Source organism: Culex pipiens, chromosome 3 (assembly GCF_016801865.2).
Source record: "Culex pipiens pallens isolate TS chromosome 3, TS_CPP_V2, whole genome shotgun sequence".
NCBI lineage: Eukaryota > Metazoa > Arthropoda > Insecta > Diptera > Culicidae > Culex > Culex pipiens.
In genome coordinates, this window is record NC_068939.1 from 66,614,876 (window position 1) to 66,641,626 (window position 26,751).

Here is a 26,751-nt window from a genome sequence, read left to right on the forward strand (position 1 = left end):
TGAATTATTTACGCTTTTGCTAAACTTTATAAGGGCACTTTTTTTAATTCATTGAAAACAAAGTTGTAGAGTAGAAAATATCGTGAATATCTACATGAGATATATTTTGAAAAATAACATTAAACCCGCATTTTTGTTATAATTATTCAAAATGTGAACATTTTAACGGCCTGCTTTTTCTGAAGAGAGGTTTACAACATTAAATTCCCCATTTTTTGCTGAAACAGTATAATGTTTTGAACCTTTTGCAGCATTTGCTTTTTTTTCATTTTAACCCTATTTTCAATTATTTTAACATGCTTTGAATCTTGCACATTTTTGTCACAAAAACAACCAATGCATCTGAAATAAAACACTGTCAACAACATTTTCAGAATGTATATTAGTCGTGTCTGTTTCCGAATATCTCAGTTTGAATTTGACGGTTTTTAAACGATTTCTTTTCCAATTTCTTGCAAAATGATGGTGATCAAAAGTTAGTTTTCGGCTTTTTCATGGCTTTTTTTATTGATTTTTAGGATTTAATCTATTCTGTACAAAGAAAATATCGACTTCAAAAATGACTAAATATCAGGGAAATTACTTTATTAGAATAAGTAACACTCAACTACTACAAGTAACTACTCAAAATTTTAATTCCAAATTATTTTGGGCAAAAAATGTTTTTTAATTTTTTTTTCATATTTCTTACTGTCAGTGATCATAATAATTTATTATTTATCAAAGTTTCTGAAAAAAATCCTCAAATAGAAACATAACGTGTACATCACGATGACACATTCAGTCCAGCTGTTAATATTTTTCAATGTATTATGCTCTCTTTTAAAAATTATTTAAAAAATCAGTATGCAAACAATTGTTTTTATGAAACTCCAATAAAATAAGAAGCGCAATTAATTTAAAAAAAAAATGAAAGGAAATTTTAAGTTTGTTTGAGTTTATTTGAAAGTACCTACTTTGAATGAAGGTGCTTATAAGACGTACAATACAAATCTAGAGTTTTTTTTAAAAGGTCCTATAAACTATTGTCTTTCATATGTTTATAGGACCTATTAAAAAAAACTCTGGACATATTTATATTACTTTCACCCAGTCGACCTAGTTTCAGTGTCAACGGTTAAAAATATTGAAATATGGGTAATAAAAATCACTTAACTAGACTCAAAGCCTCACCAAAATCTTTGAAAATATTAGCAAATTGCTTTTAAAATTGTTAAGATTAGATTCCTGTATTTCTCTCTTGATTTTTCTTCTTTCAAAACACGACCAGGCTTTTATAATTTTGTACAAAATTCTTCTTTTTGAAATTAGTTCTGGATTAACCTCTAATTTAGGTGAAACATAATATTTATATTTTCAACGGAGTTCCGAGTTGAAGAAATACGGCAAGTTATGAAAAAAAAAACATATTTTGAAACGAGTTGAATACATTTTTTTCGATTCCGGGAAACACCCATTTCCAGTGAGATTTTTGTTTTACCTCTCGAATGTTATTTGCCGTCAAGCTTCAAAAAGTATTACTTTTTGATACAAGTAATGAAATTTGAAGTTTTACGCACTAGGGTAGTGGTTTTTGATCTTTAACTTTTATTTTTGTATTTTTTCACCAGCATTATAATTAGCTTTTTTTTGTATTTTACGTCATTCTATAATTAACCAACATATGAGATTTATTCGATTTTTACTGCCAGAGGTATTCAATTGTTTTGTGATGTTTTTTTGTTGTTTGATTGCAGGTGACTTTTATTTGACATTTGAATGCAATTTTGCCAACATGAAACTTCAATCTCCAAAAGTTATACTAATAAGTAGTCAAATTATATAAAATCCTTACATCAATTAAAAAAGCATTATATCTTTAGTTAAATGAAGTTTATATTGAAAGTGACAACAATAAGTTTTCAATTAACCCTCTACTGCCCAAATTTATTATTCAAAATTTTATGTTGAGCAACTTTTGTTCTACGAAAAATATTACTTTTCATGTTTTATGTTTTTCTTGTTTTATTTTTAGTGTTTGCATTTATATTGTATAGTCTATGTCTATTTCTGATAGTATGTCGCTTATACTACCACCTCCTATCATTACCTTTTGTCTATTAAGTTTTTTCATGTTTTTTTCCAGCCACTTTTCCATTTTTTTGAATGTTTTCACATTTTTTACTTTAGATTGAAACCATTATCATTGAGCATGAGCATGAGCATGAGTAGAGGGTGACGGTTCTCGAGATTTTCAATTTCCCGGGAATCGAGAGTTGAATTTGGCCATTTCCCGGGAATTCCCGGGACCCGGGAGTTTCTTTGACTATGCTAATAGTGCCATAATGAAAAGTTATTAATTTTTTTTTTTAAATAAATTCAGTTACAATTAATTCATACTAATTCTATGAAACGTTAAGTAGCCCCATTATTTTGAGGAACTGTACTGCCCATATTCGCATGAATGTCCCATATGCAAAAACAGCAAGCTGAGAAAACCGCAAATCAAGTTTGTCCCACACATAAGGTTACGTGTTAAGTTTACACGAAAAAACTGGAATTCCCCCTGATTTCTAGAACAAAGTACTGGATGTTATGGGCTTTTCTGAAAGAGCACACGATTTTGAACCAAACTGCATCATTAGCTCAAAAGTGATGAAAATGCATATGGGACATTTATGCGAACAGGGGCAGTATATAAAACCTTTTGATTTTTTTCTGAATCTGCAAATACAAAATCGTTTCTTGAGCTTTTTAAGACTCAAAATTGTAGTTTAAAATATTTACGAATCTTAATTCGCACTGAGTGATTTTTCAAAAGTTGCACAAAGTTGTTATTAGATTTTTGTAAACAAAAAATAACTAATATAGTTAATATATAATTTCCCAGTATCGGGAATTTTGCAATATGATAAACAACGACTTAAAACAACAAATTAAACTGTTTTTTTTTTGTAATTTTTAAGGTCAACTGTAAATATTCATTGAAGAAATATTTACAGTTATCAGAAAAGTCCATTCGTTCACAAAAAAACTAGATTATGAGGATTGCTATACTCGAGAGAAGATATGGGAATTGAACTTAACTTGAAAAAAAAAATCCCTCTAAGAAATAATAAAGAAAATATTTGAAAACTGTAACGGCTAAATATTTTTTAAGGTAAATTTTGAGGTCCAATTTTTTTTTGGAATCTCTCTATTAAAGTTTTTGGAATTTTTGAAAAGTTAAAATTTACACTTTCTGAATAAGAAGATTAGAGAAGCATTGGTTTGTTCGAACTTGAACATCGAACATTGAACATTCAATGTTCAAAACAATTTTGAATTTTTCAAATGTTTTTCTGATTAGTTTATATAATTTTGCTTCAATATTTATGAGTTACAAATTTCCCGGGAGTCTCGACCGAATTTCCCGGGAATCGAGAGGTCCAAAAATGGTCGATTTCCCGGGAAAATTTTCCCGGGAATTCCCGCTCGTCACCCTCTAAGCATGAGAGATCACCCATGGTTGCCCCTCCGTTGCTGAACAGAACCGTAATATCCTTTCAGCACTACTGATTATATGCTTCGACGATCTAGTGGTGTTTCCCTTATCAACAGCATGTATGAATGCGCTGAAAAGATAAAACACCATGATTGCTAAAGCTAGATCAGTTGCGAATAGGTAACAGTCATTGGCCACCAACGGCGCCCGCCATGTCAGTTTGTAGATCTCGATTTTAAGGGACGGGAATGTTAGTTAGCGCAGGTTGCTACTAGGGCAGCTGATTTACTCTGTGCTTACACCTCACAAGCGCCAGGAACCTGAAAATGTGTTAGTAGGATAGGGTGTTTGGTCAGGATTCATCATAGAAGATGATGATGCGACCCAAAATCATAGTGTTTGTTGAAAGGTATTATGTTTTATTCTCAAGGCAAGCAATCGGATGCTGCGGATGAGACATTCCCAGTTTATCGGCTGTTAACTTTTAATTGAAATGGTTTAATCTTAGACAGCCGGCTGTGGAAAGATAGAACCAAAATTGTTGGTAATTACATGATGAAGGATTTAACAGTCTGACTTTTTAATTGAGATGTTTTTACGAGTTTTACATGATTCATGTTTAGTGGGGTACTGATTAACGAAGCGAACGACGAGTTACGATGTTTATCGAGCTGAAATGGTATGATAAGGTTTTGTTGTTATTGCACACCGACGACGAACGCGAAAAAACCCTGCGACCCGACGGAAAGGCATCGCAAATCGGACTGGCTCAATTGTCATCGATGACAACCAGAGCCAGCCGCACCTTTACACACAAACACGCACGCAAAAAAAAAAACGAAAAACACACCGACGACGAACGCGAAAAAAACACGACCCGACGGAAAGGCATCGCAATTCAAACTGAGGAAATGAAGAGAAAGAAGATAACATAAAAAAATAAAACCCAATCACCTAAAACCTAATCACATAAAACCAATCACCCCATGCACACAAAGAGCGACACAAAAGAGACGAAAATTATCACGAAAAAACAGGACTGCGCGTCCCCAGAAGCACTGCACTTTTGATCTTTAGATTGAAACCATTATCATTGAAATTATTTAAAAATGCTTAGAGCTTAGTCTGGGTCCATACACCCAGAACTGGGTATCAGCATACGAGAGGATAAAGAGCACGATTCGGTAGTAAAATGGTACTGTGTGCGGATGGAGAGGATAAATCCCGAAATTACCGAGAGTACTTTACTCATGGTTTATCTTCAAAAAAAGTTCATCTATCAAAAAAAAAAAGTACCGGTACCGAAACTCGAACCCAAGACCTTAGGCATAATGAACCGTGCCTTTGCCGTATGGGCCACCATGGTTCGGTAACTAAGTGGCGGTCATTTGTCCATATAAGCCACTTAATAGGATGAACTGTTCCGCCTAGAGGTGAAGTTGGGTTGTAGAGGGTTAACGTTTCGGAAGATTACCATAGATTTTGAATAGTTTGATGAAGAAAAATATAAGTGTCTCAATTTTACCCATTGGCTAAAAAGAGCGGGAAACAATGAGAAAGCTAAGTTGCATTGATATAACTTCTAAACGATTAACTGATTCTGAGTGTGTCAATAATTAAGTAATGGTATTAACCATAAATGACTAAAATAATTCAAAAATGCTTGAAAAAATATTGTTTCGCTAGAATTGAGATTTTGAAATGCTCAGGTGATATTTGTCACGTGTTATTGTTAAATTTCAATTTCCAATATATTTTTTTTTTCATAACTCATTGAAGGTATGAGTTGTGGTTAAAAGTGTCTGCATTTCTCCAAACTACTAAACCAAGTTTAATTTGTACAATTGTAACATAAATCAAACTCTCCAAAACCAATTGCTCTATGACGAATGGCTCCATGGTGGCAAACATTGCGTACCATCCATCCAACCATTTGAATTGCATTTAAATCCGTAACAAACCGCCGTTCCCAACCGCAGGTCATATTTCAAAACATGATTGAAAAATTCCAAACACTCGCGCGCGACTGCTGTACATGAATCCAACAATTACACAAATTTCCCTTCTACTTTTCCATGGATACTTTTTAAAGGGAGAAAAATTCGTTACGCTCATCCATCGCCCGTCTCGAGGGTCTCTGCACGATAGTTGAAACTGGAAACAAAAAAAAAACACAACAAGCACTTTAGACCACATACATTGTATCCATTCAGCACACTCGGAAGCCAAGCACTGAGCTGTAGTCTGTCGGATTCAACATGGAAGCAGAAGAAAAAACAAACAAGTTTACACACGAGACCCGGTTCAAAAAGCATAACTTTTACCCCCTTTGCAGACTTAAACGGCACAGACAGAGGACTCAACGGTGGTAGCAGACGCGCGGATAGTTGTGAAATCGAGACTCCAGAAAGTTAAGGGAAAAGGGCAGGCAGGCAAACTCTGAAAAGAGGGACGAAACGGCGGTGCAATAAAATCGCAAGTCAGGGAGGGGTGAACTGAACACTCACCAAACAGAAGGGACTCGACACTCGGAACACAGAACCAGAAGGCAAAGGGAGCGTACGCGCAGACGAAAATTCAGGAGGGTAACAAAGCAAAAGGGAAAAACCCAGAGTCAACTTGGGAGAGGAAACAGAAAAAGAGAGGCAGAGCGAGCATAAACCGAAGGGGCGTGTTATGTTGGCAATGTGCAAGGTGAGGTGATCATCTCGAGAGTTATGTACAACGCGCGGAGCTTCGAGAGCATCCAACACACATAGAGTATGGGACAGAATTCGGAGAGATCAGGTTGAGCAGGACGGCTGGCAGCATCGCGACTTCAGTCAAGCTTTGGGGTCCGTCGAGAGAACACGCACGGTTACGGGAAGACAAGAAAAAAACAACGCTGGTGAAGTGACGACTGCTTGGAGAGGTACCTGAGCACGCAGAGGAACTGCTGGAAGAAGATTCCCGGGGTGGCTAAAGTGAACAGATGTGCTGCTGACCCGTTAGTTGAAGTGTGGAGGCCAGCTAGGAAGGTTGATAGGTTGTTGAAAAGTAAGGAAGGAAGAGCTGCTGGGCCTACGGTTTGAAGTGTGTGTGTTTTGGGATTCGAAGATCTGTGCGGGATATCAGTGCGAGAAAAGGCATATAATACAGTCAAGTGTGACAACTTTGTGGATACGGCAGTCGGATACTTGGAGTGAACGCTGGTGGAAAAAAAAACTCTAACTTTGAAGGAGTTTGCTGAGGGAAAGTTGGTGGAAACTTACAGCACTTAGGACAATTTAAAATGAAGGTAAGCAAAGATTACATTGTTACAAAAATTCCTTTTTCTATATTTTGGAAAAAAGTGAATTTGATACTTCCAGAACGCTCATCTGCTTTTTGAGTTTTCATGTCATCATAAGCTGGTGATTATCTAAATGCAGAACTGAATCAGAATCGATTCGGAAAATGTTGTTGTATTTATTTTCAACTTTCAATTTATTTACCTATTTTGGTAGAAGAATCTTCAATCTAAACCAAAATGAAAAAGTTTCATCATTAAACTAAAAATTAACATTACAATCTGGATTTTTTTTTTAAACTGCAAAGGATATGTAATTTTTTGAGTAATCTACTACAAATGTGTCAAATTCTTTGTATACATTTTTGAAAAATAATAATGGAGATAAAACTGCATAACTTTGCTATCTTCCCAAATTATAAGTCATTTTGAAATTTGATTGTTAAAACCGATAGTTTGCGGAATTCTTGCAGTTTTTTGTCAGTGGATAATTTATGAGCAATATAAAATTAAGCTAAACTTGTAAAATCGATTGAAATTGATTAGCATTAAATTGCATTACGTTTATTTATGAATTTCTAAAAGATGAAGGTTTTCTAATCTTTTTTCAAATATGGGACCACAAAGGAAGGAAATAAAAAGTCATAACAAATATTTTCTTGAATTCATAGATAGTTGGCACAATATGTGACAGCAGCATGACTTAAAAAATGAATAAAGCATTTGTGAAACTTTTTTTTTCTTTTAGTTTGGATATCAGGCTTGACATCTGAAGCACAGTTTTTATTTTATTTGCCCCCCTCCCCTCGACTTGGCATGAGAGACAAAAACTTTAAATACAATTTGTACCGTCATCTGGGGCAAATCAGGACACCAAGGGCGAATGGGAACAACTGTTAAACCCTTGTTACTGCCCAATATTTGGATTTTTCCTTATTGGTTTCGGATAGAACAGACATAGATTCACAAAATTAGTGCATCGATTTTCAAATTCCATGTTTTTAAATGCTCTAAATCCTGTTGTCCCTATTCAGACTGTAGTCTGTACAAGCCTTTTTTTTAAACATAACTTGCGGCCTTTTGGACAACCATTTGTAAAATCTTGTTTAAAGTTTTTTTTTCCGTTTTAATGTGGAATTCATATTCGACAACTTCAAATATTAAATGCAGTGGGTGCAACTTATCGTCCAGAGTAAAAAAAGTGTTTTTAACGTTTTTCTTATAACTCATCACTGCATTGACTGAAACGTATTAATTTTAAAACTCTGACAGATTAACATTCTACATAAACCAGTGCAAATTGAAGCATGTTGAAAAATGGTGTTGTTTTCGAGAAAAGTGACAACACATGTTTTCAATTCAAAACAAAATTGTATTAAAATAAAAGTGTTATCAACTGAAATCAACTTAAAATAGATTAAATTAATTTATATAATTTCTTTTAAATCATTTCAAATGTTTTAAAAAATTTTGGAATATTTTATACAGTACCATAGAAAAAGCCGCCTTTTGAATGATATTTTATTGGGCTCGATGTAAATTGAGATAGAACCGTTTCTGCTTTGAAATAAATCAAGTTGTTTTATGCAAAGTTTTGATTGTTTCAAAATTCAATCCCATACTTAAAAATGAGTTATAAACTGCCTAGCATACGCACATCAATTTTGTGCAAACAATTTAATGTAGCTTTTCAATTGTACGTAACCGTAAGTGGTTTCAAGTAAGGTCATGCCCTTAAAAAATGTTAGTTTAGATTTTTTTCGATCCAATATGAACAAATCTCAGAATTTGGTAAAATGTTTATTTGTTGATTTTTTTTTAATCTGATTGACTTGAACATTGTCCCGCCCGTGTGGATCAATCGGACCGCGCACTGGCTCACAATCCAGAGGTTGCTGGTTCGAATCCCGCGGCGGGCGCTCTAAAATTCTTTGTGTAAATATGGGTATTCGGCGCCGTCGCTTCGTGCCATACTTTCAAACACTTAGGAGCCCAGGGCGGCGAAGTCCTTGTAGTTAAAAAGGAAGACACTAGTGGTTGGTACTAGCAATGGTGGCCGACAGCTATAAAGTCAACTTCGTTGACTTGAACGTTAACTTCGATTAAAATTTCAGTAGTAATTTTCTATTGCGTCTGTTTTTTTTTGTGCTAAAACTCACGGAACAAAAATATTTCAAAATAAATATTAAATATTTTTTTTTGAATATTTAAATTAGTAAATAATTTATTTTCTTTTAAATCAAAAGATTAAAAGAAATCAACATAGGATAACTGGAGCAATTGATTTATTCTGTTTCAAATCGACGCTATTGTGCTATCTTGTCACACGTCGCTTTTTGACGTTTGAGAAAAAATGCGTTTTAACGTTGACCTTTAATGAACAAAAAATGAATGTGAACAATAACAAACACATTTTATTTAATTGAATTTGGAAGCCGGAATCCCGAGTTGTAATTAAAAGTATTTACAGTAGTTGGGCATGTACGTGTGTCAAACTCGTTATAACTTGAAGTTGTTTTGCCCAGTTGTCGCACTTACTGCAATTTTCTGGCAGTGTGAAAATAGCGCGGCAAGATTGAATAGAATTTTTCTTTGTGAAGGACCTATAAACAAATTAGGTCTATTTTAAAGAAAATCTCTAGATTTGACGAGTGACAATAATGCACGGAGTTTTTCCGGTTTTTATTTTATATCTCAGGATTGAAATCGAATTTTGGGGATCTGAGCAGGTCAAGAGATGAGGCATTGTATGCTGCACAAAACAGCGTTCTCAACTCAATTTTTCAGAAAATACACGTGCGACAAGATAGCACAACAGCGATAAGATGTAGTTTTCCATTTGCAAAAAATGAATTAGTCAAATCTGAAAAATAAAAGGTAAGGCTTTTTTTTTAATCCTGTCACAAGATTTGTCAAACTTTCTTTTTATCAATATTACAAATATTTAAAAAAGATTTTGTCTCTTTTTTCAAAAAAAAAAAACTTCAAAATTTCAATAGAAATTCAAGTGCAATCAGCTGATATCAATTTAAAATGCATTCCCCAGCGCTTAGAATCATTTTTAACACGTCTAGGTTAATTCAAAAATCTCTGGAAATTTTTGAAAATTTTCGATGTGCAGTACCGTAATTTTTTTTTTTATGTTATAAATTTTATTTTCCTCAGATCTTATATTTTTGAAAACTAATGATTGCAAAACAATTGAACTAGTGTAAAATGCATTTTAAAACCCTTTTTTGATGTTAATGTTGAGATAATGGCTTGTTATATCAAATTTTTTTTTAAGGTTTTGTGGATTTCGGTGCATTCTGTTGATTTGAATTTAAATTGGCATCCAGATTTAATTTGATATCCTCGGCTTCTGTTTAATTGTGATATTGAAAACATTCCCTTTTCTGAATCATAATTGGTCATTTATTTACTAATTTCTTGTTATTTTCTCATTCTTCCTTCCAGACCGAGTTCAAATCCTGCGGCGGCTGCTCGGAGCAAATCACCGACCGGTACATCTTCGAGGTGAGCGGGTGCGCGTGGCACGGCGCCTGCCTCCGTTGCAGCGTCTGCTACTGTCCGCTCGAGCGGCAGGTTTCGTGCTACTTCAAGGACGGCGAGGTGTACTGCAAAACGGACTACATCAAGTGAGTTCAAGCTCTAGAACCTTGCGGAAACTTTCGTGTGACTAATATGAGGTTTTTTTGCATTTCCCGTTACAGAAAGTACAAAGCAGCTTGCACGAAATGTTCCCGCTCGATTTCGCCGTCGGACTGGGTTCGGAGGGCACGGGACTTTGTGTTCCATTTGGCGTGCTTTTCGTGTGACACGTGCAGTCGGCAGCTGTCCACGGGGGAACAGTTTGCGATCATCGACGACCGGGTGCTGTGTAAGGCGCACTACATGGAGCTGATTGACGACGGGACGACCTCCAGTGAGGATGGCTGTGACGTGGACGGGACTGGGAAGAACAAAACGAAGCGAATAAGGACGACCTTCACGGAGGAGCAGATACAGATTCTGCAGGCCAACTTCCAGATTGATAGCAATCCAGACGGACAGGACCTGGAGCGGATAGCACTGGCCACCGGGCTGAGCAAACGCGTGACCCAGGTGTGGTTCCAGAACTCGAGGGCACGCCAGAAGAAGCACGGTGAGCTAACCTCCCCAGTCATGATGGACTCCATGGCCATGGGACATGTCGATTCTAACCGCTTTGTGTCGTTTGCAGTCCCGCGGGGTCAGGAGCTGTTCAACGGTCTGCGGTCGGACATGAACAACAACAGCAGCAGCAACGACAGCCCCGGAGGAACTCCGATGGACGAGTGCGCAATGGCCAAGGCTTCAATCTTCAACCACCACGGGTTCATCAATTTGATGGTGTGACACGAGGCCGCCGCCGCCAGCAGCAACAGCAGCGGACATCATCACCATCCGACGACGATGAGTGGCCTTGAGCATCACCAGCAACAGCAGCAGCACGTTGGCTACTCCTGAGGATAGTTGACCACGCCGGAATGGACCACCTTTGGGAGGCCCTAGAGGTTCTGCAACGATCCGAGTGCACGTTAGCCCACCGAAGATTGCCAGCACGACAAGCTGGGAAGACGAAGGAAACCTGAACACGAGAGAGCCACACACCAGGGACATTTCGAAAGTTTGCATCGCGCAATACGAAGTTTGTACAGTTCTCACCGTTGGCATTCTTTATTTCACAGAGTTTCAAGTGATTTTTTCAGTTTGTTTCATGTGTAATGACTAGACAAATGGTGCTTAGCTTAGACGAATTTGAAAGCTTTCTCTCCGCAAAGAGGCTAATGTAAATTTTGTTTACTCGAATAAAGTATTACGTGCACACACTCACACTGATGTATGTATGATTCACTAGAGATCACTGGGGTTTGTTGCTTCTTTTTGAGTAGTTTAATATCACGCCAGAATGTTTGCCGTAGAGTCACAGATCATCATGACGCTGCCGTCCGTGTAGGCCACCTTTTTGGAGTTCTGAAAATTGAGATAAAAAGGAATTATTAATTCATTCAATAAATAATTTTGAAACAAAATATCAATAATGCACAAACGTATATCATTGTACTATTTTGTCAAAAATCCATCAATCATAATCACTTCTCTATTCTAAATGAGTCATTCTAGGCCAACTCACACAGCAGATGTCCCGACCCCTATTCGATTTCCGATTCCAAAAAAAAAAAACATATTTTTGATCGAAAAAAAAAAATACGAAAGTAGTGCTGCCGTTTTTCGTTACCCTACTGAAAAAAGTGGACTTGTCATTAGTGCGTCCATCCCGGGAATTCCCGGGACAGAAATCCCGGGATTTTTCCAAAACCGGGAATTCCCGATTCCCGGGATTTTTTATATTTTGTCCCGGGAATTCCCGAAATTGAAAACAAATCTAATTTTGGTTTGGAAATTCAGATTTGGTTGTGGAAATAGATGAATGGTTGAATACTTAGTAATCGATAAGAATTTTTGAGCATTAAATTTTGTATTCGGCATATATCAGCTTTAATTTTGCTTGTTAAGGAAAATTGCTGAAATTTTAGTTTACAGATCCGCAAAATGCCTTGTGCTATAAATATTTTCTATTTCATTTTATTTATTTAAAAAAAGTCTTGGTAGTATATTTTCGTATATTCATGACTTTAAACTTGAAAAAAACATATTTAATTATTTTTCATCAAAAACCGGCATCTGTAGCAAATCAGGACAAAGGTAAGGAATGAAGACAGCTGTTTAAGCAATTTTTTGCATAATGTTCTGATTGTTTTGATTGATTTTGGTTACAACAGGAATAGAAAAAAAACAAGTAGTACAACGATTTCCAAATTTTTTGCTCTAAAATATCCTGTAACTATTCAGACTGCAGTCTCGATTAACTCCAGTTGGCGGTAGTGACTTAAAGTTAATTTTTCAAATTTGTTTTAAATATAATACAAATAATTCTAGACTTATAGAAACTGTAACATTTAATGGCATATTTTTTTTTTTGTTTTGGTTTCTTTTTTTTTATACAGTTTAAAAAAAATTGTTTAAGCTTTTTCATAAAAATAAATAAAGAAAAGAAATATCTAAATAAGAAACTTATTAAATTTAAATAACGTCTGATTAAAAATTGTGTTTCATTTAAAATTCAAAGCACACCAAAGAAAGATTTTTTAAATGTATTTTAAATTATCTTAACAACTGCTGTTCTTGTTTAGATTGAAGTGTAGATTATCACAAATAACAGTATTAAGCTAATTCTATTGTTTTGGGCTTGAAAACATAACAAACATAATGAAACCAAATATTTTATGACTGCTTCAAATATATCCCGGGATCCCGGGAATTCCCGGGATTTGAAAAATATTTTTCCCGTTTCCCGGGAAATTCAAAACCCGGGAAAATTGGACGCCCTACTTGTCATTTTAGATTTTTAGTTAATGTTTTTTTTTCGAATTTTGGAGGGTTATTTTTTAGAGTGTAACAATATGCTACAAAGTTCTAGTCTAAGAGCAGACAATTTAAACAACAACATTATAAACATAAGGGGTTCGCTTGTAACCATCACTAGTCATTGCAATTCTTCAAAAAAAGATTGTCAAAAAAGTAGATAAAATGTTCTGTAAAAAGTGATAATTTGAATTTTTGTAGGATCCCGAGAAATAACGCAAAAGTGTAGCTCGCTATTCCCGTAAATTTCAAAATTTCGAAAATCGTCTCCCTCCAAGACCAACAACTGGCCATGAAACAGCCTTTACATTAAACATCAATTAGAAACTAACTTAATCCACCTATGTGGTTGGTGCCTTCCTCACTCTTTATTAAAAGATTTTCATAGATCTTTACAATTTAAGACTCGTTGGAAAGGTCTTTCGATCAACGATGGGTCGGATGACGGATCCGGACATAGTTTACATACAAATAAGTGAGATCCGGCTTCAAAAAAGTACATAAACATTCCTTAAGTGTTCACAACTTGTGACAGGGTTGCCAGATCTTCAATGTTTAGGACTCTTTGAAAAGGGGTGATTACCTATCCAACGATATATAACATGGCGACATTTGATACGATTTAAGTTCATTTATCTAACATCCGGGTATAGGCGAAAACACATAATCTTTGAACTGTTTATCGAAACTTAAATTTTGTTGAAACTCGATCTATGGGACCCTAAAGTGAGTTAAATGCTTCCGGTTTGATCTAAATCGGTCCAGCCAGTGCTGAGAAAACTGAGTGAAAATTTTGGAAACACACAGACACACAGACAATTTCCTGAGTCGATAGGTATACATGAAGGTGGGTCTACGAGCTTTATGTGAAAAGTTCATTTTTAAGGCCAGGATTATAGCCTTACCTCAGAGAGGAAGGCAAAATCCACTTTAAACCAATTGAAAGCATCGTTATGCTCAGAACAATTATTTTTTTCGTGGTTGTACTAGAGCGTCCAATTTCCCGTCCCGGGAAAAAAAATCCCGGGAATTCCCGGGATTTCCCAAAAAAAAATATTTCCCGTTTCCCGGGAAATTTGTAAATTTCCCGGGAATTCCCGAAATTCAAGCGGAAGTATACATTTTCTTAAATTTTTGGAACTATTTTTTTAAAATGCTCTGAAAAAATAATAAATTAACAAACTCAACATGATTTTGTTCAATTAAATGTATTGTTTGGTTTATGTATAATTAATCAGATTATCAGAAATTATGATATCAGAATTTTTTCTGATAATATTAATTTTTGAAGCAACTGGGAATAAATTTTGTTTTATGAGTATTAAATTACAGTGGACCCTCTCGTTGTCGATATTGAAGGGACCATCGAGAGAGGGAGTTATCAAATTATGGAACGGAAAATCAAAGCAATCTTCTTGAAGGGACCGCAAATTTTATTGACAGCTGGAGCAATATTGATATCGAGAAGATCGACAGCCAGAGAGTCCACTGTATTACAATCAGGTAAGCTTTTAACAGATTGATGTTATTTCATCAAAACAATATTAACTCCTTACCTCCAAATTAAAATTGAGATTTTTTTTTACGTTTTTGTTTACCATGATCAAATGAGATGAAAATCGAATTGGTGAATTAATTCAATTGGTTGAGTACCTAGTTCTAAAGAAATTAAAATTTTAAGTAAAAGAATTATGGAGCACTGGTGCAACTACAGGTGCTAGAGGGTTAAATGTGATAAAATAGAAGGCTTTTTGTGGAATGATGTTAATTCATCGTATAATTTAAATCAAGTTGCATAATAATACAAAAAAAAATCATTGAAAAATTACTTTCTATTGTTTGTTCTCAAAAAATGCAAAAATATATTCAAAGCTTGCTTCAAATATTTGAAAACATTGGGTTGTTTGGAGTAAAACCAACACTAAAAAGCTTTACCATTTGTTCAAGTTTGAAACCAATATTTCGTCAGCTGTGTGCTATCTTGTGACATAGACCATTTTGGTCGAAAATGAGTTAAAGATGACGTTTTGCTATACTTAACAAACACTATAAGATGCTTTAACCCAATTTTGGAATCTCGCTTCCGTTTCCCGGATATCGCAATACACACTTGTGACATAGACCAATTAATCATCAAAATGATCGTGCACACTTGTGACACGTCATACATGTTGTTGGAAAATGTGGAAATTTTTTCTTGTTTTTCACAAATTTATGTACACACATACTTTCTAAAGGCAATGCAACCTTTTGTTTTTGAAAATATACTGATTAAGTCGGTTAAACTATTGATTTAAGCCTATTTTAGTTTGTATGGAAATTCTGTGCACACTTGTGACACGTAGTACAATTTTACTTTCGAAACACACTTGTCACACGTGCTTTTCAGATTTTTGTTTACATAATTTAATGTATCTTTTAACTGGTGTAACCAAATTAGTTGAAACTTGGAGCGTTTGTTAAGCGATAGTATACGAACCGATTGCTTCAAAAAGTTTGGCTCTATCATTAATAATTTTGAAATTATTTACCAACAAACTTTAAAAATCGATTTTTTCGAAAAGTACTAAATGGTCGTTGTCACAAGATAGCACACAACTGACGATTTGTCATGAAAAACATAATTTCTGCATGTTTTTTTTCGCTCATTTCAATAAACTGGTCACAGCGGCAAGTTTAAAATTTCTCATCAAAAAATACCAAAATACATTTTCTTGTAGTTGAATGATTTTTTACATGCAGTCAAGCTGTTAATTGATCTTCACACTTATTCAAACCATTAATGTTGATGGCCTATACAATTTTGTTGCATAATATTAACTAATACCAAGATCATAACAATTTTCAATAAATTTAAAATTTCCCGGGAATTCCCGGGATTTCCCGGGAAATTTGCTGAAAATTTCCCGTTTCCCGGGAAATTTGTAACCCCGGGAAATTGGACGCTCTAGGTTGTACTAAAATCTGCAATCTGGACAAATATTTTGGAAATAAAAACTTTGATCTTAAATGATTTTTGAGTTCACCGCAAAATATTCTTGTATTAATCTATCTATATATATAAAAAATTTCGACGGTTTTGTTCGAACGCGAATCAGTTCAATACGGAGCGTCAGATCGAGGTGCTCTTTGTTGCGTTGGGTTCGTATAAGCCCAAGGAAGGTTTATACGCTAACTAATTGACACTTAGGCCAATCTGGAACCGATTCCGGAGCATCGGCAAATAGTATGGAGAAAGTTATGTTAGATTATATTTTGATCACAGGAGGCTGAATAAGCAAAAAATCAAAAAACGTCAACCAAACGAAAAAAAGGCAGAACGAAGTTTGTCGGGTAAGGCTTGTTGTTAATTAAATATTCAAGGCTAACTAAACTTTCAATGTTCTGATCCAGGAACTCTCTATCACAAATGCAAAAACTTTGGATTTCAACTAATTTTGAAATTCCAAGAATTCACGAAAATAAACCTCAATGAGTGACGTGTGCCCAGAATATCCAGCCAGCTTTTATCACAAACTTCCCGCTTCCTCTTTTCCCCGCTTCACTCACCTCCCTGGTCAGCTTCTCCTCCATGTCCGATTGCGTCATACGCTTGAAAAACTGGCGCTAGAATAGAGAAAGAACACACATAGTAGTGCTGATAAAGCATGGGCATGGGTTTCGCGGAATAAACCACAACGGTTACTAACCTTGTGCAGTAGATGCGTAATCACGGCCAGAATAAGCGCCCCCAGCAGCACCGACAGCACGTAGACCCACATGGGAACTCCCGAGCCGGTTCGATAAAAGACGATGCTGCCTTGCGTCGATTGGTGGATTTCGGTTTGGGCATGCACGAAATCGACCGTGACGAAGAGGGATACGAGGGTGTTGTCCTCGTCCGGGAAGAGCTTGAGAAGGGCTTTGGGTTGAACGTCGAGTTCGAGTTCGATCTGGAGCGGAATGTCCGGACTGGGGGTAAAATCGGCGATGAAGAAGGTCACGTTTCGGCAGCGCACGTACGCCTGGTGACAGCTGAGGATCACTTCTTGCTTGTTGCGTAGAAAGTCCAGGTTGGAGTGCGAGGATTCGTTGAAGGGTTTGAGGTTGTTTTGCGAGGTTGAGGAATGGGTTGTGGGGGTTGAACTGAAGGTGAACTCTTGCTCTCCGTTGAGGATCTGTTGATTTGGATAGTATTAGGATCAGATGAAGTAGTGAGCTTGTTTAAGAAATTGACTTACCTTGACAGATTTAACCGACTCTATCAGAGGACACGATCTCGCTCCGTTGTCGAACGTTTCCGGTATCAAAACAGAGACCGTCGTGTTCTGAATGTTTGATGGACCCAAATTTTCCACAATCAGCTTTGATTTGATAACGCTGGTTCCGTCTTGCTTATCAATGTCGAAGTACGACGGATTGTATAGTCTGAAAGGTATTCGGATATAAATCGTGTTTCAACGCCATGAGATTTTACATTTACCCTCGCACATCCACTTCACTGAATCGCTTCAGCTCAATCGTATGCGTATGTCTGTTGTCGGCATCCTCGATCTCCTTGCCGCTGCTCGATAACTGAGCAGTGATCACCAATTGATCACCCATTAAAGTTGAGCCATCAAGCGTTACGTTAACAACTATTACGGTGTTATTCCGCAGTGCTCGCCCGTTGTTGATGTTACAGGTCATGATAACGTCCGTAGATTCGCAGTATCCGTTCATTTTCAAAATTTTCACACATTGTGAAAAGTGTACGTTGAGTTTGGTAGCGTAAGCGACATCTCCCATATTGGTGATTCTATACATCAGTTCCAGCGTTTTTGTACTGTTCACCACCAATGAAGTATTGAAATTTCTCAGTTCACCAAACAGTTTCATATCTACTCTACAATCGTCGTTATCACATTCTTTTCCGAACACAACGCTATGTTTCACGAAATTGACTGTATTTGAGGTTTTTTCAAAAATAGCACAGCTATCGCAGAACTGTTCGCCAGTGGTTTTCTGATTGATCAACTTGTAGGTCAGCCCGAATACGATTGGGATGTCCACGTAGTAAAAGGACGTGTTCACTGTGATTTTCTTGCGAATGCACTGCTTTTTAGTCGAGAATCGTAACAGCTTAAGATCGCTATCAGTGGTTGCACGTCTAACTGAACTTTGAGTGTCTAACGATAGAGTTGTTTCAAAATCTGAAAAATAAGATTGATAATTTGATATAATAATCATAAAATCTAGAAATCTAAATGCAACCCATGACACACGAGCTACCGTAAAACGGGGTGACTTTGTTAAGTTTGAGATTTTTTTTCGCAAAATGAAGAGTACAAATTAAATACGTACGAAATTGTATGGAATCATACTGACCGTGGTAGTGAAAAGTCCAAGTCACTTCTAGACGAAGTATTCATTAAATTTTCAAACGTTTAAAAAGTTAGTTTACTATAATTAAGAAAACGTTGATTATCTCAAAGTGAAATAATTTTCTCAATGAACATGATTTCAAAACGAAACCCTTAGCAATTGATCAATTAATTAAATTAATTATTAGTTGGAAAATATTCCAAAAATAAATTGAAATCCTATCAATGTCACCCCAGTTTACGGTACTAAAATTCTATTTTAATAGCACAATAAAATTGCATTGCAGAGTATCTTACCATATTCATGATCCATTCTACTGTTCCCGACAATCTCATAGTGGTAGCAGATCCCAAGCTCGAATTCGTCCATTACCGTATCGTTACCAGAGCTCACATTTCTCAGATTAATCTGGCTTTTGGTCGCGTTCATGCTAACCATCGGACGAAGAATCGGATACGTTTTGAACAGAAAGACCCGATCCGCAAAGGGTGCTCCAACGGCGATGTCTCCGTAGTAATTGCCATCAATATCCACTGCTCTGGTGAGTGCCGCTCCAAACATTGCACTTGTTTCGTTTGAGCTAGAGATCTTTAAGATTTGTGATGGATTTGAAGAGATCCCGGTGGCACTACCATGATGGATGTAGACTGCTCCACCGTGCTGCTCAAAAGGTGCTCCAACAGCAATATCTGGATATATATATTTGGGATTAGTCATCGCAACTTAAGATTTGTACGCGCTTACTCACCATTGAATCCGTCATTGTTGATGTCTCCCAGAGACGCAATCGAATATCCAAAGTGTCCACTCCTGGTATAATTTGAAGCCAGCACCAACTGTCGTTCAAACTTCAGAGTTCCGTTCAAGGCGAACCCTCGGTTGAGGTACACAAACACCGCACCATGGTCATCGCGAGAGTTCTTCGAATAGTACGGCGCTCCCACAAGTACATCCGGCAGTCCATCGCCGTTGATATCCTCGGTGCACAGCGAGTACCCAAAGTAATCTCTGATCTCATCTCCTACTAGAACCACCTTATTGTGAGCATCGAGCTGTTTCTTGTTCGCCACTTTGGTTTCAAAGATGAAAACTTTCCCTGGGCTTCCGTTGGATCGTGGAGCGCTAGCCACATAGACGGTCTTGTTTTGTACCACCATGGAATTTACGCTGTACCCAAAGTATCCTCCGGGCGTTTCCTGCACCGAGTGTAGAACGGCTCCGAACGTTCCGGTGTAAATAATAACGACACCAGAAAAGTCGTGCAACGGTAGCCCGGACATGATCTTCAAACCCTTTTCGACTCCCTGTACCATGTGAACGGAGAATCCCTCCGATGAATAATCGAAGATAGATTTCGCTGTATAAATGAAATTTAAACATTACATCGATTCTGTCAACACCATTAGATAAAGATATTACTTTTCCGCGAATCAAAAGCTTCCTTCAACGTTATCGTTGAATTATTCATTCTAGCGTAACAGATCCCAGTCATTGCTCGTTCCGAAACTTCTCTACCCTCATAGTCTTCGTAAACGAACCGCGGCGCACAACCAACCAGTTCTTCTCTGTCCACTATTCCGTCCAAGCTGGCCCCAAAGTACTGCCCGGACTTGTTCATGTGCGTGTCCCGCCCCCTGTTATCCAACTGATCGTACTGAACACAGCTTCCATCGATCACATTACACCTGAACACCGCTCCAGGTTCCGCGATCTTGCGCTGCTTCGGCAGGCTCGACTCCGCCCGTGGAGCTCCAACAAACAGTCCGTCCTTCTTCAGGTGTATCGCGTAACCAAAGTAAGAACCGTCCTTGGTCGCATTAAACACAACATTCGGCACCGGAGACACATTGTAAGCACTTAGTAACGGCACTACGGCAAGCACACCCAGCACGAGTAAAACCGGTCGCGGATGAGTCATCGCTAACGCCAGAGTTGGAGTCAGCTGAGCCGGGCTGAGCTGAGATTGTCGCGTCGTTACGGGCGCGTGTCCAGAATGGTACTGAGCCGTGTACTTGCGAGTGAGTTCTGGGGTTGAATTGTTTGCAATGAGTAAGTGCTGCTGCTGTTAGAACTGTTGGGGAATGTTGAAGTAATTTTGCTTCGGGGTAGATATTGACTCATGCGCGTAAACTCTCCCCGCGGATCGCCGTTCTACGTAATTGGCATTTCTAATTATATTCACTGTAAAGATTTGTGTTGACGTACCGAGAGATTGAGATGTTTTGATAGAATCGCGTACAGCTTTATTGTCAACTTACTCTATGTGTGACTGCGGTGTTACAACTGAAGTGAGTTCACCGATTTCATGATACTACTTTTCACTAGTCTAGTGCGTCAAGCGATTGAATCGCTGCCACGGTCAAGTAAGCTGTATTGATCAATCATTTGTACAAACAATACAGACAGTCATCAACTGTTTGCTTGTTTAGATCACATTGCTAGAAGCTGGACGTAGAGAGAAAAAAAATTTATTAAATCAATTCATTGGGATTATGCTATGCTGTCTTTTGTCTTTTGTCTTTTGTCTTTTGTCTTTTGTCTTTTGTCTTTTGTCTTTTGTCTTTTGTCTTTTGTCTTTTGTCTTTTGTCTTTTGTCTTTTGTCTTTTGTCTTTTGTCTTTTGTCTTTTGTCTTTTGTCTTTTGTCTTTAGTTTTTAGTTTTTAGTTTTTAGTTTTTAGTTTTTAGTTTTTAGTTTTTAGTTTTTAGTTTTTAGTTTTTAGTTTTTAGTTTTTAGTTTTTAGTTTTTAGTTTTTAGTTTTTAGTTTTTAGTTTTTAGTTTTTAGTTTTTAGTTTTTAGTTTTTAGTTTTTAGTTTTTAGTTTTTAGTTTTTAGTTTTTAGTTTTTAGTTTTTAGTTTTTAGTTTTTAGTTTTTAGTTTTTAGTTTTTAGTTTTTAGTTTTTAGTTTTTAGTTTTTAGTTTTTAGTTTTTAGTTTTTAGTTTTTAGTTTTTAGTTTTTAGTTTTTAGTTTTTAGTTTTTAGTTTTTAGTTTTTAGTTTTTAGTTTTTAGTTTTTAGTTTTTAGTTTTTAGTTTTTAGTTTTTAGTTTTTAGTTTTTAGTTTTTAGTTTTTAGTTTTTAGTTTTTAGTTTTTAGTTTTTAGTTTTTAGTTTTTAGTTTTTAGTTTTTAGTTTTTAGTTTTTAGTTTTTAGTTTTTAGTTTTTAGTTTTTAGTTTTTAGTTTTTAGTTTTTAGTTTTTAGTTTTTAGTTTTTAGTTTTTAGTTTTTAGTTTTTAGTTTTTAGTTTTTAGTTTTTAGTTTTTAGTTTTTAGTTTTTTAGTTTTTAGTTTTTAGTTTTTAGTTTTTAGTTTTTAGTTTTTAGTTTTTAGTTTTTAGTTTTTAGTTTTTAGTTTTTAGTTTTTAGTTTTTAGTTTTTTAGTTTTTAGTTTTTAGTTTTTAGTTTTTAGTTTTTAGTTTTTAGTTTTTAGTTTTTAGTTTTTAGTTTTTAGTTTTTAGTTTTTAGTTTTTAGTTTTTAGTTTTTAGTTTTTAGTTTTTAGTTTTTTAGTTTTTAGTTTTTAGTTTTTAGTTTTTAGTTTTTAGTTTTTAGTTTTTAGTTTTTAGTTTTTAGTTTTTAGTTTTTAGTTTTTAGTTTTTAGTTTTTAGTTTTTAGTTTTTAGTTTTTAGTTTTTAGTTTTTAGTTTTTAGTTTTTAGTTTTTAGTTTTTAGTTTTTAGTTTTTAGTTTTTAGTTTTTAGTTTTTAGTTTTTAGTTTTTTAGTTTTTAGTTTTTAGTTTTTTAGTTTTTAGTTTTTAGTTTTTAGTTTTTAGTTTTTAGTTTTTAGTTTTTAGTTTTTAGTTTTTAGTTTTTAGTTTTTAGTTTTTAGTTTTTAGTTTTTAGTTTTTAGTTTTTAGTTTTTAGTTTTTTAGTTTTTAGTTTTTAGTTTTTAGTTTTTAGTTTTTAGTTTTTAGTTTTTAGTTTTTAGTTTTTTAGTTTTTAGTTTTTAGTTTTTAGTTTTTAGTTTTTAGTTTTTTAGTTTTTTGTTTTTAGTTTTTAGTTTTTAGTTTTTAGTTTTTAGTTTTTAGTTTTTTAGTTTTTAGTTTTTAGTTTTTAGTTTTTAGTTTTTAGTTTTTAGTTTTTAGTTTTTAGTTTTTAGTTTTTAGTTTTTAGTTTTTAGTTTTTAGTTTTTAGTTTTTAGTTTTTAGTTTTTAGTTTTTAGTTTTTAGTTTTTAGTTTTTAGTTTTTAGTTTTTAGTTTTTAGTTTTTAGTTTTTAGTTTTTAGTTTTTTGTTTTTAGTTTTTAGTTTTTAGTTTTTAGTTTTTAGTTTTTAGTTTTTAGTTTTTAGTTTTTAGTTTTTAGTTTTTAGTTTTTAGTTTTTAGTTTTTAGTTTTTAGTTTTTTGTTTTTAGTTAATAAAAAAATAGTTTATTTTTTGTGATTTAAACTACGAAGAAGATTCCATCGGGCATGTATTTTGTGATTATAAATGATTTATTGAGAAAGATAATAAATAAATAAATAAACATACATCTAATTAGTAAATTTCGGTGCGCTACCAACTGTACAAGGATGAAGTTCTCCCCTAGCTCTCGCTACCACCGTCCAGGTTACTGGTTGTACCGTGGCTTCAGTGACGATCCGCAGCTTTGGCAGGTTCCTCCGAGACGGCCCTGCTGCTGAACATACGGTGGTAACTGTCCACTAGGACCGGTCGAACCGCTACCCTCGTAGGTGGGGTACCGTGGCGTTTGGAGGGCGGGAATCGATGATGGGGTCGTTGGTATCGGTTCCTGTTCATAGACTACATGCTCAACAGGACCAGCGGGTTGAGGCGCATAGACCGGTGACTCGGCGTAGACTTGTGGGGGTGGTGGAGGGTAGCTTGGTTGAGGTGAGTAGATTGGCTGTTGGGGTGCTGGAGCAGCTTGTGGTGGTGGTGGTACGTAGGTCGGTTGGGGTGAATACACGGGTACTTGCACGGGCGTGTACACTGGCAGCGAGCCTGGTTCTGGAACGGCAGGATCAACCACATGATCTACGTCTTGGTTGCCCTCGGTCAGCGAGAATATGATCTGCTGCAAAATGCTCTTAGACAGCTTTAGTGGAGTCTTCGGCGGAAGTTGTACGCAAACCGATACTGGAAGCTGGTTTTCATCGTTTGCTGGTGGTGGTGGTGGTGGTGGCGGATACAACGGGCCAACTTCCTTTGATGGTCCACTGTAGTTATTTTCCGGAGCTTCATTCGATTCATAGTTGCCGCCCTCGGATTCTCCTGGATATCCAGGAGACACTCCTACACGCACCGATGGATATCGTGGTTCAAACGGTAGAGAATTAGGATGGCCACCACAGAAACTACCCCCACTACATGGTCTCTGCGGCGCAGAGTAACTACTGTACGAGTTGCTTTCCACTTGACCAACCGCGAAGGTCAGCGCTGCCGAACACACGAGAAACACTATCATTCTGGAATCACTGATCACACTGAACAAGAAGTGTTGTGCTTGAAATCTGAATCTGGATTATGCTGACCATTCGTTATCACGGCACTTTTATACCTTAGATCAACTAGCTGCTTCTTGGTATCTGGTTCATTCACGTTCTGAACACCGTGAACGCAAACAAACATCATTCAGTTCATATCTTGTCCAGAGTGCGTTGTCAGGTACCTTTCTTCCGGACGTGCGTAAACGATATACACCACGACATGGTAAACTTTCTACTGCGGTTGGCTGATGTTTTACCAAAACAGCTAAGTCGTAACAGATCAAGTTCTTTGAACTTCAAGATAGTGTTCGTTACCAAGCACGCTGGTCAGTATGGAGGAATGGGAGAATTCCGTGAATGCCGGAGTATGTTTGATAACAAGGCGCTTTTCAACAATCATCTTGTAAATTTGAATGTTAAACTTCCGGGGTAAAATTAAATTAGAACAGTAATTTTGATTTAGTTTGTAATGTTGCACTAATGTGATCGCTCGAATTTTCCAAAGCTCGATGTACTGTTATGAATTTAAATGTTCCTTCATTGAACTTCGTTCAAAATTCTAGCCTTAGATTTTGAAAAATAAGCCATTATATGTAATGGGAATTTTTTGTATGTTTTTAGGCAGGTTAAAAACATGATCCTTACTTCGTCTTAACGTCATGATTCGAAATCCGGACACTTAGTAGCATATCATCTTTGTTATAGCTGGCAAAAAATCATGTAATAAGTTGGAAATGTAGAAATATTATTAGGATTTAGTATAAACAGTCAGTTTTAAGAGAATGCATGCAAAATATGTCTTTTCTAACAATTTTTCATCAGAATTTGAAAATTAAAATGACTTGTTGTGCTTCGAATCCCGGACACTGTTAAAAGCTGATTCGAAATCCGGACACTTTTGCTTCGAATTCCGGACACTCAATTTTGCTTATGAATCGCACAAATTTGGACTGAAATGTTAATGAATGGCATTCTTTAGGTCTCAAATAAACTGTTAACATCAAAACAATCGATAGTTTATATAAAAATGGCTTAAATTTAAGAAAATCAAAAACATAAATTTATGCTTTGCCTTCCCGGTGCTTCGGACATCTATGAAATATTTCACGTGAAATGTTTCGCATTTTTGGTAATCTTATAATTTTATTTTATTTAATTGTTTTGACATTAACTACAGCATTCAAACAAACTTTAAATGAAAGTTGATGTTAGAATTCATCAAATAACACAGTTTTGACATTCATAATGCGAACTTATATCCAAATAATTGATAAAACAAGATGAGGTGTCCGGGTTTCGAAGCGTCCGGGAATTCGAATCATGGCGTTATTTGCAAATTCACAATTTCGGGGCAACTGCTGTGTGAGTTGGCGGAGAATTACCAATGTTTTAAATTCACTTTTTTTTACTTGTTTTTCACATTTTCTACTACAGTCGACTCTCTGGCTGTCGATCTTCTCGATATCAATAATTCTCCATCTATCGATGAATTCTTCAGTCCCTTCAATCTGCATACTTCAATTATCTTCATTCCCCGATATTTTCCCTTGCTTGAAGGATCTCTTCCTCGACGGTCCCTTGGATTCTGTTTGCTTTAAAAATCTCTTCCGGTTGTCAATAATTTCACTTTCTCATGGCTTGCATAGACATTTTTCTTGCCGAAACGAAGCTTTGAAGGGTGTTTGACATTAGTTTGTTTTTGTTTGATGGACCATAGCTGGGTATCAAGAAAAAAATATTTTCAATCGAGTCTTCATTTTGCATCGTTCTGTAAACTGATGATTCTCTTCCTCGACGGTCCCTTGGATATTGACAACCAGAGAGTCGACTGTATAGAACGATACCATTATCATTTAAATTGAAAAAAAAAAAAAATGCGTAGAGGCATAGTCTGGGACATTACAAAAATAACTGCACACACCAAATTTGTTTTACTGTAATTCACTAAAGTTTTACTGAATTTTTAGTAAACGATTCAGTAATTCAGATTTAACTGAATTCTCAGTTAACTGTTATTTGTCACTTTGACAGATGACATACTGAAATTTCAGTTAAATGGTTGTCAAAACAACTGAAATTTCAGCAAAAGAAATGTCAAATTATTTTGCTGAAAATTCAGATTTTTTCTTGTGGCAGTTTGACAGGTAATTTGCTGAAGATTCAGCAATCGTTACTGGTATTTTATTTATCAAAATTTGATTTGTCATTGAAAATGTTTCCAGTACTGTTATTTATACATTTATTTCATCAATCGTCCAAACCTAAAAAAGGTGGTTAGCATCGAGGTATTTGTTATTAACATTTTTCTTAGCTTGGTTTCTAAAGATCCCAATACAAAATTTAAAAACAACACAACATGATTGAAAGAGGATTTTCTCTCGGCAGCATCAAACAATTAGTCATAAGTGACATTTCAGTTTAACAGATATGCAGTTACTGATTTTTCAGCAATGTTTTTGTTCATAACCGAATTTCAGCAAAAGTGATGATTACTGAATCGCATTCAGTTAATTATTTTACTGAAATGGCAATCCAAAATTTACTTTACATACTTTATTTCACATTATATAGAGGAAATGTTAGTAAAAAATTATTTTCAGCTGGGGATATTGATATCAAGAAGATCGACAGCCAGATAGTCGACTGTATTAAGAAAACTAATTTGCTAAAGATATAAGCAATTACACATGTTTTACATTTGACATTTAAAAACGTGTTTTACATCGATTAACAAAATTTCTACGCAAAATCAACTCAAGGAGAAGCATGAACTTTGGAGTCCCCAGAAACACGTGCACTTTGAATTTTTCGAA

General features: G+C 35.7%; 3 protein-coding genes across 4 annotated transcripts; 1 reads left to right on the plus strand and 2 right to left on the minus strand.

Annotated features, from left to right (window-relative positions):
* Window positions 1-6,280: 6,280 nt before the first annotated feature.
* On the plus strand, window positions 6,281-11,616 carry LOC120423512 (LIM/homeobox protein Awh-like). Of its 2 annotated transcripts, XM_039587354.2 has the most exons (4): window positions 6,281-6,740; window positions 10,188-10,369; window positions 10,445-10,875; window positions 10,954-11,616. In XM_039587354.2, exons 1-4 carry the CDS (start codon window positions 6,735-6,737, stop codon window positions 11,106-11,108), a joined length of 774 nt encoding a protein of 257 aa, XP_039443288.1. In that variant the 5' UTR covers window positions 6,281-6,734; the 3' UTR covers window positions 11,109-11,616. The 2 variants fall into 2 exon arrangements, with proteins under 2 accessions (XP_039443288.1, XP_039443287.1); XM_039587353.1 differs by having other exon boundaries at window positions 10,445-11,616.
* LOC120423511 (integrin alpha-PS3-like) lies at window positions 11,587-20,631 on the minus strand. The gene is made up of 8 exons (XM_039587352.2): window positions 19,941-20,631; window positions 19,270-19,878; window positions 18,818-19,210; window positions 17,641-18,349; window positions 17,399-17,585; window positions 16,868-17,335; window positions 16,728-16,784; window positions 11,587-11,726 (listed from the first exon to the last, which is right to left on the minus strand). Exons 1-8 carry the CDS (start codon window positions 20,437-20,439, stop codon window positions 11,652-11,654), a joined length of 2,997 nt encoding a protein of 998 aa, XP_039443286.1. The 5' UTR covers window positions 20,440-20,631; the 3' UTR covers window positions 11,587-11,651.
* Window positions 20,632-23,058: 2,427 nt separating this feature from the next.
* LOC120423509 (uncharacterized) lies at window positions 23,059-23,916 on the minus strand. The gene has a single exon (XM_039587350.1). It carries the CDS (start codon window positions 23,914-23,916, stop codon window positions 23,059-23,061), a length of 858 nt encoding a protein of 285 aa, XP_039443284.1.
* Between the last annotated feature and the right edge of the window lie 2,835 nt (window positions 23,917-26,751).